The sequence below is a fragment of the Pyrus communis genome, chromosome 1 (assembly GCF_963583255.1).
Source record: "Pyrus communis chromosome 1, drPyrComm1.1, whole genome shotgun sequence".
Classification (NCBI taxonomy): domain Eukaryota; kingdom Viridiplantae; phylum Streptophyta; class Magnoliopsida; order Rosales; family Rosaceae; genus Pyrus; species Pyrus communis.
The window spans coordinates 23,980,923-24,000,412 of record NC_084803.1 but is presented as its reverse complement, the minus strand read 5'-3'; the positions used below and the strand labels follow the sequence as shown (position 1 = coordinate 24,000,412).

The 19,490-nt window shown below is 37.2% G+C and overlaps 2 protein-coding genes and 1 pseudogene across 2 annotated transcripts; 2 read left to right on the top strand and 1 right to left on the bottom strand.

The window, feature by feature from the left end:
* The first annotated feature begins 1,270 nt into the window (after positions 1-1,270).
* On the top strand, positions 1,271-2,977 carry LOC137720190 (peroxidase 17-like). The gene is made up of 3 exons (XM_068459211.1): positions 1,271-1,581; positions 1,688-1,879; positions 2,229-2,977. The coding sequence occupies exons 1-3, from the start codon at positions 1,387-1,389 to the stop codon at positions 2,820-2,822; spliced, it is 981 nt and encodes a 326-aa protein (XP_068315312.1). The 5' UTR covers positions 1,271-1,386; the 3' UTR covers positions 2,823-2,977.
* Positions 2,978-6,697: 3,720 nt separating this feature from the next.
* Positions 6,698-8,018, top strand: LOC137739077 (peroxidase 17-like). The gene is made up of 3 exons (XM_068478926.1): positions 6,698-6,915; positions 6,983-7,174; positions 7,330-8,018. Exons 1-3 carry the CDS (start codon positions 6,718-6,720, stop codon positions 7,951-7,953), a joined length of 1,014 nt encoding a protein of 337 aa, XP_068335027.1. The 5' UTR covers positions 6,698-6,717; the 3' UTR covers positions 7,954-8,018.
* A 1,785-nt stretch (positions 8,019-9,803) lies between these two features.
* Positions 9,804-18,237, bottom strand: LOC137724991 (small ribosomal subunit protein eS6-like; annotated as a pseudogene).
* Positions 18,238-19,490: the final 1,253 nt, after the last annotated feature.

Below are 19,490 nucleotides of genomic sequence, written 5' to 3'. Positions count from 1 at the left end.
ATGTAAGAGCTGGAGAATTACTGCATCTCCAACCCTTCCTATATCTTTTACACATATCACCAATAAAAATCCCCAGCCCCATAACTGGTACGAATCATTTTACCTAGTAAAATTCACGTAATTTTCGTCAATGAACCGCCAGTCACAACAATCCTCACATGCAGTCTTACCTGCACGTGGAGAGCCGAACATATAGATAGAGAGAAACGAAACACATTGGTGCATGCGAGGCTATAATACCGTGTTAGACAACCTTCAAGCTTTTACGCAATGAGCCGACAATATATATCCAACTTGAGAACAAACTCATATAATTACACATAATAATAGTATAATTAATTCTTTATTATTATTAAAGAATCAATTCATTCATAGTAAGATAAGAAATGATAGTAAAAAAGGAATTAGTGATTGTTAATCTTCTACTTTTAGCTCAGATGCTGTTGGGAGATGAATACTATAAATAATGCCGACTTCAGGAATAGTAAGCCGAAAGTGTGTCAACTGTGAACTGGGATACATATCCACAATTTTCAACGTGCTCCACTATTGACGATCTGGATTTTTTTTGAGATTTACTGTTTTGGATTGGATAAGGATTGAGGACCACTAAAGTGATTATTTATGAGTCGCCCATTTGTTCAAAACTTCAACTTTCTGAATTAGTATCTATTCTCTTATTTTCTTTATCATCCAAACCACATGCGATGCACACACTACATTATTACATTAATATATTGTACGTCTCGGTTAAATTGTTGAATCAAACATGATTAGATAAATTTTCGAATGTAAGCTAACTAGTTTTATATTTGATTCGTTTAAACACAACAATAAGGCTAAGAAAATAAATTGAGATCAAATTCGTTATTCAAGAGATTCAATCTGATATTATACTTATAAGTGAAGAAAAATATTATTAAAATGTAGTATTAAGTGACTGAAATGACTTACTTGTAGTTCATGAAGTGGAAAAAAGGCTATCAAAACTTGTTTCAATATGCAATAAGCAATAAGCCGACAAGGATTCCACCATATCCCTCCTCTATTGGGTTTTGGTGAGCTAATTAGTGTAACTTCATTATTTTGACTTATCTTCACCACCTTTCTAGATTAGTCCAATCAGTGACCATTCCAGTCAACCTCCAATTTAGTGTATATATTTAAATCCTGCAGTTTCCATAAATTCAGGAGAAGAGCTGTTTTTGTTTATTTCATTTATTGGGGTAGAAACGGAATGAATCATTTCACATCCATTGTTTCTTTCTACTAAATCTCTGTACATGCATATGATGCAGCCCACGAGTTTAAAAAGCACCCCACCCCCCACACAACTGAACCAATTAACCACCTGCCTACCAGTGACTAGTGCCTCGAGAATTCTCAATGTCTCCTCTCTTTTCACTCTTCATCCTACTCATAATAACCGGGGCCACAGCGCAACTTCGCCCTGGTTATTACTCGGGAACCTGCCCAAAAGCCGAATCCATTGTCCAAGATGTCATGAAGGCAGCTCTGATCCGAGAGCCACGGAGTCTTGCCTCGGTCATGCGCTTACAGTTCCATGATTGCTTTGTCAATGTAAGTGGACCATAAATCACAACATTATTTACTTCCTAATTGATTAGTCCTAATAGTTCGTTGTTAATGATGAATTAAATAACTTGGTATTATATCTCTATATTAGGGTTGTGATGCTTCATTGTTGCTTGATGACACACCAACCATGCTAGGAGAAAAACTAGCCCTTGCAAACATTAATTCACTGAGATCTTACGAAGTTGTTGATGAAGCGAAAGAAGCCTTGGAGAAGGTGTGTCCGGGAGTTGTTTCTTGCGCAGACATTATAATCATGGCATCTAGAGATGCTGTTGCTCTGGTAATAAACTTTCTTATTATCTCCTATATACATGAACTTATTTTGAGTCCAACGTAAGTTTTAAGATCCATTTGATTAGCTTTATCAACAATTGAAAATTTAACGCTACTTTGTTTGAGTTTTAAAAATTTGACTTTTAGTTTTCAGTTACTAAAAACTGATAACTGAAGTAAAATGATTGCCAAACATGCCTAAGATTTTCACACACTGTGTTGGACTTGACTACAGTTAGTATCGTCTAATCCATATTGACCTCCAATGTCATGTACCAAGCGAACGATGAGAATCTTAACTATGACTGAAAGAAGTATAATTCTGATTTTATGTAACATGATTATGTAATTATTAGACAGGGGGGCCTTGTTGGGAAGTGAAGTTAGGAAGGTTGGATAGCTTAACAGCAAGCCAAGAAGCCTCAGACAACATTATGCCAAGTCCAAGATCCAATGCGACATTCCTCATTGACCTGTTTGCCAAATTTAATCTCTCTGTTAAAGACCTCGTTGCGCTTTCGGGTTCACACTCCATCGGCAAAGCTCGGTGCTTTTCCATCATGTTTCGGCTGTACAACCAATCTGGCAGTGGCCGGCCAGACCCTGCCATTGAACCAAAGTTTAGACAAAAGCTAGACAAGCTTTGCCCACTAGACGTCGACCAAAACGTTACAGGTGACCTAGATGCTACGCCTGTAGAGTTTGATAACCAGTACTTCAAGGACTTGGTTGCCAGGAGAGGTTTTCTCAACTCGGATCAAACGCTTTTCACGTTTCCGGAAACGAGGGGATTTGTGAAGCAGTTCAACATTGATGAAGGAGAATTTTTCAAGGCATTTGTGGATGGGATGATAAAGATGGGTGACTTGAAGGTGGATCAGCCTGGGGAAGTAAGAAAGAATTGCAGGGTGGTTAATAGTCATTCTTCTAATTTTCCCAATGAATTCTAGCTAGGGTTCTTGAGGAGATTGGACAGTGAGAAAACAAATAATATATTATCATATATATGATATATAATGCATCAATGTTGTAGAAAACTTTATGCTCCGTCGAGGACATATCTTTGTCAGACTTTATAAAAAAAATTCAAAGTTAATTAAACAATTCCAACTAAAGTCTCACATGTGTTCCATATAATATATATTAACGAGGCAATCCTTTTTCGTATATCACACGATGAAGAATTTATCAAAACTAATCGATATTCGCCTATAAAACATAACTCACAGACCGCTTTCTCACCAACAGAAATCAAATGGAATATTGCTGGATGCATTAACAAAAAGGTTAAAAGCAATTAATTACCACAAGAAAAAGAAAGCCAAAAGCTCCAAAAATTATAATGATGATATAAATAGGACAAGGATACAGCTGACAAGTCAAAAAATCCAGGAACAAGAACTCATCCAACATAATTTCCACGACCTTCCTGTCGTTCTATCAAGACTCAACGCCATGTAAACACTAACCGCCATTTCTGTGAAGTCTCTCAAAATCCAACTCTCACGCTCATTAAATATATACTCCAAAACTTTAATTTGTAAATTAGGGTTCAATAAAAAGTCTCCCAAAACCGTTTAATGTAACATCGGTTCCGTTCGGTTTTCAAACCATGGAAATTGAAATTGAACCAAATAATTTCGGTTCAGTTCGATTTTTTCCAGTTACGATTCAGCTTATGGTTCAATTTTTTGATTTTTGGTTTTTCGAACCGACCTTTACATGAGGCTCTTCTTTCTTGTATTTTGTCTGAAACAACTGCAAGATGTGAATAATTCAAACCTAAATATAGTCTTAATAATGATGTCCATTCCTATCATCATTGGTATCATTTGAAGATTAAATTTGCACAATTCTAATTAAATTTCATATTACTGTTGAACCTAAAAGCTACACAATTTACGTCGTGCACAGGTCGAGTACAAAAAGTTTACTACGTTCTTCTGTGTCCTTGAATATTGATGCAGCCATGCCAATTTCACTCTGAGCTCCACGAACTAATACCTCTACGTATGGTGGTATGATAAAATACACTTCTGACTTCTGAATCAACAGACCTCGGTCGTGGAAGGAACACACACGACCTGAGTCCTAAAATCTGAAGACAAGATTATGCAGATCGCTGTTAAGTTATGGATCCTTTGCACCAGGTTTGGCAACTTCAACTATATTTTTGAAAATATATGTGCACAAAATTTGTATCAAACTGTAGGAGCAAACAATATGGTGAAAGTGGTTCGGCTGCTTGAATGTCACTTGAGAATATGCAGTCATATAGAACACTTCACTTTGCTAAGAAACCTAAGGAAGTTACCTTGTTCAATGAAAGAATCCAAGACTCTTCGACAGCTAAGACTTAAGATAGATAATCAGTAGAAAAAAAAAAAAAAAAAAACTCGATGTTTAACCAAGCTGTTAAGACTCATAAACTGAACTGATTCCACGACTCTAGCGTTGTTTAACCAAACTGTCACCTACGCTGGTTGCCATGGAAAACTTTGTTTAACCAAACTGTAATCGTCTGTTGATCGTCTGCATATATATCAACCCAAATTTGTTTAACCAAACTGTATTTGTAATGACAAATAATAGAGCAGTTAGTATTTTTCTCAAAGTGTGAGAGATTTTGTGGAGAGCTTTGTGTGTTTAAAGAGTTCAAGGTCATTTCAACGTTGCAAATCCTCTTGTATATATATAGATGAATTCCTTGATGGCCATGCCTATTGAGTAGTAGAATTCTACTAGGACTAAGATTCATAGTAAATATCTAGATGCATTTAGCATTATATTGACAAGTCCCTCTTTTGGTGAAACTCTACCCCTATCAAGTCTCACCCTTCGACTTGAACTAGGACTCTTAACTTGGTACCCTGTCCAATCAGCCAACAATTTTTACCCTTAGAATAATTCAATTAGAATCTTATCAAAATCATCTGGATCCTTCAAAAGCCCTACTTCATTAGGACTCAACCGAAACGGAATCTAATCCTGAACTTCCAACAATCCTACTTCTCCTAGGATTCGGTCAAACCACTAGCATTTGACTTTTGGGAGCAGTACTCCATCACCCGGGATGAACAGATCAGTAATGGGCCGAGTCTTGCATCCTTCTTACCAAGTTTATTCATTCTCCGCCCAAACCTGGAATTTAAGGCCCAAACACAAATACTTGAATTACAGTATTTTAGACCAGAAAATATTGTCGGTTCCGATCCAATCCAAGAACTTTAGTCAATATATTGTACAATTAAACGGTAACACTTGGACTTAAGCTAAGTCACACATTGGAAGTGAATCATAGCTATACTTATGAATGTCGTTGTTTGTATATTAAGGTACCTGAAGTCTTCTCTTGAAAATGAAATAAAGTTACCAAGAATGATAGTTTGAATGGTAAAGGTTAATACATATGCATATTGAGCTGGATCAATTGAATAAAGGAGTTCTGGTCATTTCATTTTTGTAGGAAGAATCTTGTTATTTGGCAAAGCAAAATGAAAAAAGTTGGCTATATGAGAAACTTAATGAGAGATTTGTTTTTCAAACAGGGATTTAATGAAATTGTATTGTGACAATATAATGGCATGCAATATTGCTTGTAATCTAGCTCAACATTAAAAGTTATTGAAGTTCCACATATGAAGTCCGAATATCAACTATGAGACTTACTCACTAAAAGTAGTATCGAGCCAAGCATTTCACAGCTCACTTGTCAAGTTGACCATGACTGATATTTATTCACCAAGTTGTGAGAGAATGTTATGATAGTTGCGTGATTAATTTGTATTGATTTACTTTCTTTTATAGTATTCTATAATTAGTAAGATTCCTAATTAGTTATACTAGGTTACTCTCTCTCTCTGTCTACACATGTGATTGTTATACATACCTCCAAATAATATAATCAGAAAGTTGTATCATGACATATTCCCAACCATTCATATCATCGTGAACAAAATAATGGTGGGAAATATTTGAGTTGTAATTTCAAGGGTTCAAACCTACCTAAGAAGGTATAATTCCCCTAAATGGTATACTGGAGGAAAAAAGAAAAAAAAAAAAAAAAAAAAAGAAAAGAAAGAAGAACAGTATTTTCTTGGTCGGTTTAAAAGGCTATTCTCGGGCCACTAGGTCTTATTCTCATCAATCACCAAAAACAATAAATTTGCAATTCGAATTTCAAACAGTAGTCTCTTTGGTTGGACTAGCATTTGCATGACTATTAGGTTCTACTTTAAATAAATTTAAACTTTAAGTTGTGAAATTTAAACTAAATTGCAACATCATATTTGGAGTCAAATATAACGTTATACTAACTTCTAATTTTTTTTTTTATATAGTTGGAGATAGCGTAATCTTTGTTTCTTGTGTTTGATGCTCTAAGCTGGTGAATTTGCTTGACTGTGGCCACGGGTAAGGTGAAATTCCTCATAGCCCTTCCAAACTGGGAAGATGTGGATAACCGTAACTTGCCACCAGTTGTCCCCTTTTTGAGGAAAGAAAAAAAAAAAAAGAACACCAACACTAGGAAATAACGTATGTATGTAGAACACCAACACTAGGAAATAACGTATCACATACACTTTATCTATACATGTTTTATATCCTTCTTTTTCACCACACCTATTTAATTATGACTTTTAATTTCTTTGGATTTGTTCAATCAAATGACTAAAATAAAGTAAGGTCTCCAGAAAGAGAAAAACAGTGGGCATTTAATTATTTCCCTTTTTCCATACGTGCAAATGAGGCATCCAACAAGTTTATAAAGCCCCATGTGCAACTCTAATTTGAACCAACTCATACACAAATCTGCCTACTAGAGAGGATTGTCTGAAAACTTCAATGACTTCCCTCTTTTCTCTCTTCCTCCTACACTACATAATAATTGGGGCCGCCGTGCAACTCCGACCTCATTATTACTCTGAAACATGCCCGCAGGCCGAATCTGTGGTCCGAGATGTCATGAAGGCGGCTCTGATCAGAGAGCCCCGGAGCCTTGCCTCTGTCATGCGCTTCCAATTCCATGATTGCTTTGTCAATGTAAGTAAAAACTACATACACAAATACTATATTCCCTTTTGATCGATTTAACATACATATACTGTAGGGTTGTGATGCATCTATGTTACTTGACGACACGCCAACCATCATTGGAGAAAAACTAGCCCTTGCAAACATAAATTCATTGAGATCTTACGAGGTTGTTGATGAAGCGAAAGAAGCCCTAGAGAAGGTCTGTCCGGGAATTGTTTCTTGTGCAGACATCATAATCATGGCCTCTAGAGATGCTGTTGCCCTGGTATTGCACTCTCTTCTATTTACAAAGATCAAAATACTAGTAATTGCTCGATTTAATAAATTTCTCTTTCACAATGTTAGAAGATGTCTCAATTGAATCCCGCTTGTATAATCGACAATCTATAAAGATGTAATGACATAACTTATGTTAAACAGACTGGAGGGCCTGATTGGGAAGTGAAGTTAGGAAGATTGGATAGCTTATCAGCTAGCCGGGAAGCCTCAGATAACGTTATGCCAAGTCCAAGAGCCAATGCAACCTTCCTCATTGACCTCTTTGCCAAATTTAATCTTTCGGCTGAAGATCTTGTTGCCCTTTCTGGGTCTCATTCCATTGGCCAAGCTCGGTGTTTCTCAATCATGTTTCGGCTGTACAACCAATCCGGCACTGGCCGGCCAGACCCCTCCATTGAACCAAAGTTTACAGAAAAGCTAAACAAGCTTTGCCCTTTAAACGTGGACCAAAACGTCACCGGAGACCTAGATGCTACGCCTATAGTGTTCGACAACCAGTACTTCAAGGACTTGGTTTCCGGGAGAGGGTTTCTCAATTCGGATCAAACGCTTTTCACATTTCCGGAAACGAGGGGATTTGTGGAGCAGTTTAGTAGTGACCAAGAAGAGTTTTTCAAGGCCTTTGTTGAGGGGATGATAAAGATGGGAGATTTGCAGGTTGAGCAGGCTGGGGAGGTGAGAACAAATTGCCGGGTGGTTAATAGTCATCGTCCTGCGATTGCCAACACATGCAAGAGAATTGAAGGAATCGTAACGTTTGTATAAAACATGAACAAATAAGACAATTGTTTGTTTAAATGCCTTCAATGAATTAAATTTTGATATTTTGTCTTTCCCATAAGGACATTGTATTCTCATAAGCACATTGTTACATTGTTTGACTTCTTCTTTTTTTAAAGCAAAACAATAGCATTTTATTGATAATTAAGAAGAAATATCATCAACAAGAATATCCTGGATAAATTGCGGAGGCTGGTCAAACCAAGTACAATTTAAATTGATAACAAAATTCATCTTGGCTAGTCTATGAGCCACACCATTACCACCCTGACGGATTTGAACAAATTTAGCATGAGCCAAATCAGCTAAGACGCTTTGAAAAGAATCATTCCTCTTTATGAGATGACGTGACATCAAATCACTATACAAACTTCATAATCTAAACTTCTGAGGTTGTACTTAATTGAGAATTTGAGGAATTTTATTTCTTTTAATAAATTTGGGAGATTCAATTACGATTTTAAGTGATTTTCTAAAATTCAACGTGTATTTAATCAGAATTTTAAGACAGTTTATTAAAATCTTTTAGAAATTCGAGTGTATTCAATTAGAATTTTAAAGAAATTTATAGCATTCCATGTGTATTCAATTAGGAAGTTCGTAGTGTATTTTAAGCATTAAAAAATCTCACCTCTCCCTCTAAAATTTCGAGGGAATTGAATAAAAAAATTCATAGAATCTCTAAAAAATGAATTAAATTCCATGGATTTATAAATCCATTAAAATCAAAATTGAATACACCCTGTCTCTTAAAAAGTATCATTTAATTTGAGACCGTTTCATCTGATTCTGAAGCCGTTTGGTCAACTCTTCCTCTGTATTATGTCTAAACATCATTTCTAGAAAATTTCATTTAATTTTGAGATAGTTTCATTTGATTTTGAAACCACTTTGTCTAACAAGTTGACGATAGTAAACATTCTTCAAATTAAATGATTTTTTTATAAAATCAACCTTAGCGTCATGATAAAGAATGATTCAAACTATGACAGTTGAGAGGTCTTAGGTTCGATTCTCACTAAAGGCGAATTTGAACCACATTATTGATAACCCATTGTAAAGCTAAGCCCTCCTCCCTCCTCTTAGTGTGGATAATATCGTTTGTTAAAAAAAAAAAAAGTTGATATATTGCCAAATAAGAACGGATGGCTTCAATAGTCCTGGACTTCTGAAAAGATAGGAGAAATGAGCAGCGAAGCTAAGAAATTTTTCTTCAATCTTCACCTTATATTTCACGGACTAGTCCCAAACTAAAAGTATTGAAGACAACCCTATTTTTTCTTCATTGTGCAGAAAGCAACATTTTTCACATATTCCTTGCTTGACCTTTTATTTTGGTGAATTCCATGTGCCAAGATATCACCATACCATATCAATACTCCCACATCACAGACGCAAAATAACACTACACCATAACACAATTAATGACCAACCCTTTCCTAAACAGAAATTTTCTTCTCGGCCATTTCTCATTTTTCAAAAATCAACGGCGGCCAAAGAGACCGATACTCTACATGGTAACGCAGCCACGGGTTCCCCACTTCGATCAGCTAAAAAAATGAATATGGAGCATATGCTATCTAACGTTACAGTCATCTCATCTCATGCATACAGAGAATAATAACCAAGAGAGATTGCACAATAGAGGACAACTGAGAAGCACCGAGAGAGATGTCAACCACCGACAATTAAACATGAATACCGCAACAAAATTGGATTTGTCAACCACTTCAACATGTTCGACATCCATCGTAAACAACCTAAAATACCTTAAACCATCTATGATGCCCCTCCGCTCTTAACTCGTTGATGAAAACCTCACGTGCTCCAGCGATCTAAACAGTAACAGATGACTTAGAAGCACCAGAGAGTCTTGATCTCCTCTTGGCTAAGCATTCACTACGGCGCTCTCGCTGCTCCTTCGACCTTGAAGCAAGGAGCTTTTGGTACTCTGCTGCCTCTGACTTTGCCTTTGCCAGTCTCTGAATTTTGGGAGCTTTGCTCATCTCCTTGCCGGCAAACCATAAAAAAAAAATCAGAGAGCACTTAAAAATAAAATAGTGGCTCATTAGAATACGAAATTTATATTGACTGCCTAGTTAGCAGAATTCTCTCCAAGTTACTTTAGTTCTGTTGAGTGGAACTAAATTTATAAACAGACAAAAAACCGACCCACCATCTTTGTGAATGTTCTGCAGTTAGTGTTGACATACTATTGAGTTTTGAAGGTGTATTTACTATTATGAAGAAACAAAGTACAAAGATAGCTCATATATATGAGCGTGGGAAGAAGAGAAAAACAAGGAACAAAACAAGGAACAAGAAACAATCTTCCTTCCTTAATTTACACCTAATCACCTAACAACTAAAGCAAGATCATCAATCCCTTGAATTAGTGAGAATGACAGCCATACTTCAAGTTGTTAGACATCACCCCATGCACACACCCATGCTACCTACCGGCTAGGGTAAATGACAGCACCCCATGCACACACCCATGCTACCTACCAGCTAGGGTAACTGATAGAAAGTAGATCTTCTTCCCGATCTTCTTCCAATACTCCCCCTCAAGCTGGATCAAACGGGTCGATTGATCCAAGCTTGGATAGGAAGTGATGGAAAGTAGCAAACGGTAATCCTTTTGTGAAGATATCTGCAAGTTGATCATTACTACGAATGAAGTGTGTATCAATCACCTTGGACTGCACTTGATTTCAAACATAGTGGCAGTCAACTTCAATGTGTTTGGTTTGCTCATGGAAGACAGGATTTGATGCTATATGCATCACAGCTTGATTATCACAGTAGAGAAACATAGGTTGCTGATGGGAAAACCCTAAGTCCAATAACAGATTTTTGAGCCAAATAAGTTCACAAGCAGTCGAAGCCATAGCACGGTATTCTGCTTCTACACTAGAGTGTGCAACCACGCTTTGTTTCTTGCTCTTCCAGGTGATTAGGTTACCTCCTACAAAGGTGTAGAAACCAGTGATAGACTTGCGATCGAGAACGTTCCCTGCCCAATCTGCATCTGTATATCCTGAGATATGAGTATGACTATTGTTACGCATGAGAATCCCTCGACCAATGGACCCCTTCAGATATCGAAGCACACGATGAACAATCTTCATGTGATCCATGCTTAGAGCATGCATAAACTGGCTAACAAGACTCACGGCATATGCTATATCAGGGCGAGTAATAGTTAGATAAATGAGTTTGCCTACCAATTTCTGATAGTACTCTATATTGGGAATGAGATCACCGTGAGATTGCAGCTTCAATTTACTATTCAAAGGTGTGCGAGCAGGTTTACAATCTGTCATGTTGGCCTCATGAAGAAGATTAATAACATACTTGCGCTGATTTAGAAAACAACCTTTGTGAGAGTGTGTCATCTCGATCCCTAGAAAATATTTAAGAATGCCGAGATCTTTGATAGCAAATTTGTGATTGAGATATTGTTTAAGAGCACTAATCTCTGACATATTATCACCTATCACAATGAGATCATCAACGTAAATAAGCACCACAAGTTTACCCGATGTGCTTGAATGCACAAATAAGGAAGAATCAACATTGCTTCGATAGAAACAAACCCTTTCTAGAACATGACTGAGCTTGGCATACCATGCACGTAGACTTTGCTTGAGACCATAAATGGATTTATGAAGTTTGCACACCATTTCTGGATTGTTTGATTGAGGATGACCTGAAGGCAGTTTCATGAAAACTTCTTCGTCAAGTTCACCATGCAGAAAAACACTTTTAACATCCATTTGAAAGAGAGGCCATGCATTGTTAATAGCAACAGATAACAACACCCTCACAATGTTCATCTTTGCCACGAGAGCAAATGTCTCCTTGTAATACACTTCATAGGTTTGTGTAAATCCTTGAGGAACTAAACGAGCCTTGCTCCTTTCAATCGTGCCATCTGAATGGAATTTGGTCTTGTATACCCAACGACTTCCCACAGCCTTCTTCCCTTTGGGAAGTTTCACTATAGTCCAGGTGTTGTTGTCATGAACAGCTTGAAGCTCTTCTGCCATAGCAGCTCTCCACTCACTATATAGGTTAGCTTCTTGAAAACTTTGTGGTTCATTAGTTTCAGTAATTGCACTGAGGAATGCAGCAAATAAGGATGAAACTTTGCTCTAATCAATAGCAGAAGTCAAAGGATACCTGGCATTGTAAGTTACATAATCATGTAACTTGGATGGAAGTTTCCTTTCACGATGAGGGTTTCGACGAATTGTGGGAGATTGAGTTGCTGGCACATGAGCAGTTTCTTGGTTGGAAGAACTACTTAAGGGTTTTGATGAGATAGGTTCTTCAGGGACCACATGTGGAAGATTATGCAGGATGCTAAAATCATCCTCATTCAATACCTAGTCCATTGAAATATCTGTTGTATCCTCTTCACTAGGATATGGTATTGGGAACAAATCAAGAAAATTCTCCCCCTCTCTAGAATTGTCCAGAGGTTGAGTGAAGTAAGGCATGGTTTCTTCAAATTTCACATCTCTTGAAACAACTATTTTCCTAGTTATTGGATTGTAACATTTGTAACCCTTTTGAGTGGATGAATAGCCTAGGAAAACACATTTGGCAGCCCTTGGATATAGTTTGTCATAATTTGGTGCTTGAATGTGAACAAAACATGTACATCCAAACACTCTCAAATGGGATAAATTGATCTGTCTATCTTTCAATACCTCATAAGGTGATTTAAAATTCAATATCTTGCTAGGTAATATATTGATAAGATATGCAACAGTAAGAACACCTTGTGACTAGAATTTTTTAGGTACATTCGAGTGAAACATAAAAGCTCTAGTTTTTTCAAGTAGATCTTTATTCTTCCTTACTGCTACCCTGTTTTGTTGAGGTGTTCCAACACAACTAGTTTGATGTAATATACCATGTGTGCTTAGATAGTGAGAGATGTTATGGGACATATATTCGGAGCCATTATCTAATCGTAAGACATGAATGTTTGAAGAAAATTGTGTGTTTACAAGTCTATGAAAATCTTGAAAAACTTCCATCACTTCACTTTTAAATTTTAAAAGATACAACCAAGTAATCCTTGTGAAATCATCCACAAAAGTTACAAAATATTTGTATCCGTCAAAGGACTCTAGGACTGGTCCCCAAACATCGGAATGCATGATTTCAAAAGGATTACTAGCCCTAGACAAGGAGGAAGTGAAAGGTAATCTAGTGAACTTAGAGAAGTGACAAACATCACAGGAATTTGTAACATTGCACAGGTTTGGAAAGAAAAAGGACATAACTTTATCAGAAGGATGTGCAAGTCGTTGGTGCCAAAGTTGTTGTTCTTGAACCAGACTTGAAGTGACTTGGAAAACCTTGGGAGTTTGGACATGCTTGGAGATGTAGTAAAGACTATTTAAGAAAAAAAACTTCACCAATCGTCTTCTTGGTGGTGATATCCTGAAAAACCACAGTTTTTTGGGAGAAAATAGCAAGACAGTTTAGTGAGTCTGTGATTTTCCCAACAGATAAGAGTTGAAAAGGAAAAGGCGACATAAAGAGCCTCAAACTCGACATCACTAGAAATCAAATGTGTTTTCCCTCTCCCTACAACCATAGCACCCTTGCCATTGGCAACTGACACTTGAGATGGACATGAGAGTTTTTCAAAATTATGCAGGTTTGTAGACTTGTTAGTCATATGATCAGTAGCTCCTGAATCAATAATCCAATAATCATGCACATTACCTACTTTGAGAGCAGTTGAGAAGGATTGTAAGATACCTGGAATATCTTGTTGTGTCACACCTTCATTTTCAGCCAAAAAGCCAACAAACTGCCCAAGTAGAGCAACTTTTTTGTTGTCACTTTGATTAGTTGATCCTTCATTGTCTCTGTGACCTTGTTTCTTATGGAGGAATGCAGCAAATTCATTGATCAGGTTGGCTGGATTGGAGGTGAACTTCTATGCTCCCTCGGAATGAGTGGTGACAGTATGATTTGCCTTGTAGGATGAGTTGTGTGAACTTTTAAGGAAACCCTTGTTGTTATCCCTCAAAGACTTGGGCCTTAGCTCAGGGTGGAGAATCCAGCAATGATCTTGTGTATGTCCACCAGTATCACAGTAGCTACATTTCAGAATAGGTTTCTTTCCTTTGTAGCCCATCTCTTCACTAGTTCTGTGGTTAGAGAGATATACCCTAGCTTCTGGTATATTTGCCTTTAATTCCACAGTCAAGATTTTTCTGCGAGTTTCTTCCCTTTGACTCGTGGCACACACGTTTGAGAAAGAGGGAAGATCAGGATTCATGAGGACATGACTCCTGAGATCTTCGTATTCAGGACTTAGACTCGCAAGAAGTTGAAATATTTTGTTTTCCTCAGCTCTCTTGGTCAGCACAGCAGGGTCAATGGTGCGTGGCCGATAGACATTCAACTTGTTCCACATGGTGGTTAACTTCCCAAGATGCTGCACAAATAAGTTTCTTTCCTATTGAAGACCAGCAATATCCTTTTTTAACTGGAACACTCGAGCTGCATTATTCTGATTCCCATACATTTCTTTGAGATTTTTCCAAATGATGCAGGAGGATTCAGCATAGCTGAAAATTTATGCAATCTTTCGATCCATAGAATTTAGTAGCCATGACATGACCAATTGGTCCTTGCACAACTAGTCATTATAATCTGATGAGGACACATCCGGCGATGGAATAACACCATTAATATAACCAAGTTTCGATCGTCCTCCCAAGACAAGAGTGACTGCTCTCTCCCAGGGAAGATAATTGAACTCATTTAATAAGACAAAACTGAGACGTTGATTTGGGTTGACATCAACATCTAAATGAAATGAAGATGGTACAACATGCGAGCTAACTTCTTCGCCATGCACTGAACTCTCTTCAGCCATGATAGAGAATAAGGGAAAGCTCATAGATTTCTCAAGAAACTACTCAGAAGCAGGTCGATTAGGATCACTGCTTTGATACCATATTGAGTTTTGAAGGTGTATTTACTATTACGAAGAAACAAAGTACAAAGATAGCTCATATATATGAGCATGGGAAGAAGAGAAAAACAAGGAACAAAACAAAGAACAAGAAACCATCTTCCTTCCTTGATTTACGCCTAATCACCTAACAACTAAAGCAAGATCAGCAATCCCTTAAATTAGTGAGAATGACAGCCATACTTCAAGTTGTTAGATAGCACCCCATGCACACACCCATGCTACCTACCGGCTAAGGTAAATGACATCACCCATGCACACACCCATGCTACCTACCAGCTAGGGTAACTGACAAAAAGTAGATCTTCTTCCCGATCTTCTTCCAATACATACTTCCTCACATCATCTTCCTTGGTGAGGTTAAATAACTTTCAGATCTTTGATGCCCTCTTTGGACCTCTCATTCTTGGCTTTTCAACATCAGTCAGTCCAGGGAGGTCAGAGTCACTTTTTTTAACAATAACCAAGTTCAGAACATAGAGGTCTAGATTGACGATGCATCCATGAACATATTTCCTTCTTCGTTCCCCATTCCTCCTTCCATGTCCATATGAGCATGGGGTTCCTAAGCAAACAAAATACATCAATCAGTTACATTGACCAAAAGTTGAAACCAAGAGGTCATATAGAGGAAACAACCAGAATTCTCAATCAACTGCCCTCATCACGCTAATCATCTCCCTCTCTCTATTATAGACAAATTGGTAGATTATAAAATAATGTACCTCTATGGAGCAAAAGGCGAACACGGCCTGTGGTTAACACTTCTTGCTTCATAGGAAAGCCTTGCTTGTCACAGCCTCCCATAATTTTAAATACATAGCCTCTTAACTCTTGACAAAAGGAAAAAACAAACGTAATAAGTATGCTCTTGTAACATGAATAGAACTTGAGATCTTGCAAAAGAAACATAAAAAATCAGAAAGTAACCATCCATCGCCCAATGCATCACCATTTACTTCTTGAGAGATCCTCTTGTCCCAGAATGCACGACTACATGATAAAGGAATTTAGTGGTCGTAACTCAGATACATTAAAGGTAAATTAGTAAAAAACACAAACTATTGTTCAACACGAAAAAAAAAAAAAAAAAAAAAGAAAAAAGATGAGGACACAAGAAGTGAAGCAAATGTCTACAAATTGGCAAAGCCGTAATTAGCTACAAGCACATATAAGTAGCTAAAACATGTGCGTCTCTCACTCAAAAATGTATATCCAGTAACTAAATAAAACTGTGGAGCCAATGCCTACAAGAGTACGAAAGTTTCCTTGGCGTTTACAAAATACACGTACCATAGGAAAGGATACAAACCATATAGAATTACCAAAGCACACAAGTATTATGTGCAAATATACTAATAGAGTCAAATACACAAAAGGCAATTTGTAAAATGTTCTACTACATAGCAATGTTCCACATGTTTTGTTAAGGAGCTCAAATCCATATAAAATTTTACTGCAGAGAAATCCCAAGTTACTAAAACCAATAAAAGGATGAGTAATGCTATTCATATCCCAAGTTATCAACAGGTAAATAAATAAAACCCAGAAGGCAATTCTCTTTCTTACAGACTTCCTAGTCATCAAACAAAAATTCAGCATTATTCACACAAAGGACAAGCAAGCATATCCCGACCCCCCATAAGCATCCACAATATTGCTAACCAAACAGAGAAATACATGAAAAGAGAAATTTGTCCACAGTATTTCTCAGCAGCCAAACAGACCCCAAAGATCATACAAACCAATCCAACCCCATAAACCACCTCAATTGCAAAAAAAAAAAAAAAAAAAAATGATCATATTATCCATTCCGAAAGCAAACAAAAACCCAAATTGAGGAGAATTTGAGGAAGGGTTTCTGTATAGTTTGGCGTCGTCGTCGATCTCAAGCTTCTTCTGGCACCCAGTGATGGGATTTGCAATGTTAAACGGAAACAACCAAAAGAAACGAACGAACTGAAATGCTGATCAGCAAAACAGAGAAAGACATTAGAGTTCGGGTTTGGAAAAAGTGAGACGGATCCAAACCTTCATGTTTGCTCCGCCGCCGGTAGCCGAGATGAGAGAAATGCTCCGCCTTCTAAACCACTAGAATTAGACGAGCTCTTGGCAGCTTGTTAGGGTTTTGGATTGTCTACCCTCCCCATTCTATACCCTTCCCATCCCCTCCTATTTCTGTGGTCACAGTTAAGTCACGTCAACATTTTATATTGATTTTTTTATAAAAATAATAAGACAAAAAGCAATAAGAATATAAAATGTTGACGTGGCTTAACTGTGACCACATAAATATAAGGGGATAGGAATGGTATGGGATGGGGAGAGCAGAAAATCCACCCCTCTAAGAAAGTTAATATTTTAATGAATAATTCCAAACATTATCATCTCCAACCGGTGGGTCAGAGGACCATAGGCTAAACATAACCCTGTGACAAAAACTACATCCAACCGAGGAGGCCAAAGGATCATAGGGCCAAACATAATTTATTATTTTAATTTAAAAACTATAACACTTAAATTTAAAAATTACAACAAATTAAATTTAAAGTCTATAATGATCATCATCATCATCCACCATTGTAGGATTATAGTCGGAGGTAAACAGCTCTCATCGGCCCATAATTTTCCTCTTTTTTCTATCAAAATAGGTCTTACTCATTGGAGTGTAATCCGAAGTGTTCTTTTGCATATTCCTATCATATATCTCTTTTTGTATTTGTTTGACTCGTTCTTCATTCCTACGGTTCCTTTCTTCCGCGACAATAGCATTTTGCTCTACCATTAATCGCAAAGAGGTCGTCATTTCTTGTTGAAAGGCGTAATCATCCCTTGCCTTGCCTTTTTCCTTTAATTTTCGGGCCTTGTTTCGTCCCATAGCCCTAGGTATGGAACCTTCACCCAGATACGGATTTTCTACCCTTGTTTCTTGAATGGTAGGAAATCCATCTTCATCGCCATCTACAGTTGAGGATGCATTTCCGAACACCGGCGTACGACCTACTCTTTGTTGAGGTGGATCTTCAAATAATACCCATCCTTTACAAATTTCCCAACAACCATGATGATTAAAGGGTTTCGAGTTGTCCTCCATATACAATTCCTCCGCTTGGAGTACCTAAAAAATATAATTACAAAAATTAAAGGAAATTAATTAATGAAATTAAATGTAATATAATTAATTATTTAAAATAAATTGTGAAAACATTTACTTCGTCGTAGTAATTGGCACCGCTTTCATGTCTACTTGCGGCCATTAACAGTACTTGCCATTTATTCAAACTTGGATGAAGATGTTTCTTCCATCTTGAAGAACAACTCTTGTGGTTTTGGGTATTCGGTGGAGTGGTGCCTTCGTAGAACTCATAGTATTTTTTGGATGTACGAGTCCAAACACCTTCACTTGTTTGAGAACTCCCACTTATACTATCTTCCGAGACCCATCTATAAGTCCTGCAAAGAGCTTCATCTTCTTTTTGGGTCCAAGCCCTACCTTTCATTGCATATGTGGCCATTTGAAAATTATTGAAAAAATTGAAGGAAAAATTATTGGAAGAGGTAACAAAATAGAATGTGAAGAATTGAAATAGAATGAAGTAAGATAGTATGGAATGGTGAGAATTATGTGAGAATGATGTAGGAATGACTAAGGTATTTATAGGAAATAAATGAGATTTTTTTTTAAATTTTTTTTTTTAAATTTTCTCCTTAAAAAAAAAAATAATAATTCAAATCCAACGGTCACCTAGTGTCAGCATGATGTCAGCTGGTCGTTGCTAGCTAGCGTCATGCTGACACTAGGTAGCCGTTGGTTTCAAATTTTTTGGCCGGTCCAAGGCTAGCTGGCTGGTCCTTTAGCCTGTTTTCTCTTTTTTGGCTCAATGGGGCCCACGAGCCCTTTGGCCTAGCCCTCGGTTGGAGATGGTTTTCTTGTCATTTCGAGCTATTTTCGGCCCTCTGGCCAAATCGGTTAAAGATGGCCTAAATATGCGAGAATGGTTAGGGTTCGTGTGTAGTGTTATGAAGGACTGATTGTATGTCTTAATTTATTTTACACCATACACGCCACTAGTTGAACTGATGGATGGGTGAAGGCCTAAAAATTGGGCTAGGTTGCTATCAACTATCCAGTACTGTATCGGGCTCATGCTCTTTAGAAGAGTACGGATCTTAGATCATCTCCAATGAAGAGAGCTAAAAGTTAAAAAGTAACCTGATTTGACAAAAAATTCACCTCCAACTGATGACTGGACTATAATCCTATAGGGCCCATCAGACCATTATTTGGCTAAAGGGTCATCAGGCTGACCAAATGTAGCCTCTCTTAGGCCATCTCCAATCGAAAGGGCTATATTTAGCCCTGCAAGAAATTATTTTTTAATGAATAGTGTCATGCCATATTTATATATCATCTCCAACCAAAGGGGGCTATTTTTTAGCCCCTCAATAATTTATTATTTTAAATTTGTTCTTTAATTTTATTAGTTAATTAAATTAAACTACCATATTA

Coding starts and splice junctions, on each gene's coding strand:
- LOC137720190 (XM_068459211.1), top strand. CDS start 1,387: ATGTCTCCTCTCTTTTCACTCTTCATCCTACTCATAATAACCGGGGCC. Junction 1,582..1,687: donor TCCATGATTGCTTTGTCAAT/GTAAGTGGACCA, acceptor TCTCTATATTAG/GGTTGTGATGCTTCATTGTT. Junction 1,880..2,228: donor CTAGAGATGCTGTTGCTCTG/GTAATAAACTTT, acceptor TGTAATTATTAG/ACAGGGGGGCCTTGTTGGGA.
- LOC137739077 (XM_068478926.1), top strand. CDS start 6,718: ATGACTTCCCTCTTTTCTCTCTTCCTCCTACACTACATAATAATTGGG. Junction 6,916..6,982: donor TCCATGATTGCTTTGTCAAT/GTAAGTAAAAAC, acceptor CATATACTGTAG/GGTTGTGATGCATCTATGTT. Junction 7,175..7,329: donor CTAGAGATGCTGTTGCCCTG/GTATTGCACTCT, acceptor TATGTTAAACAG/ACTGGAGGGCCTGATTGGGA.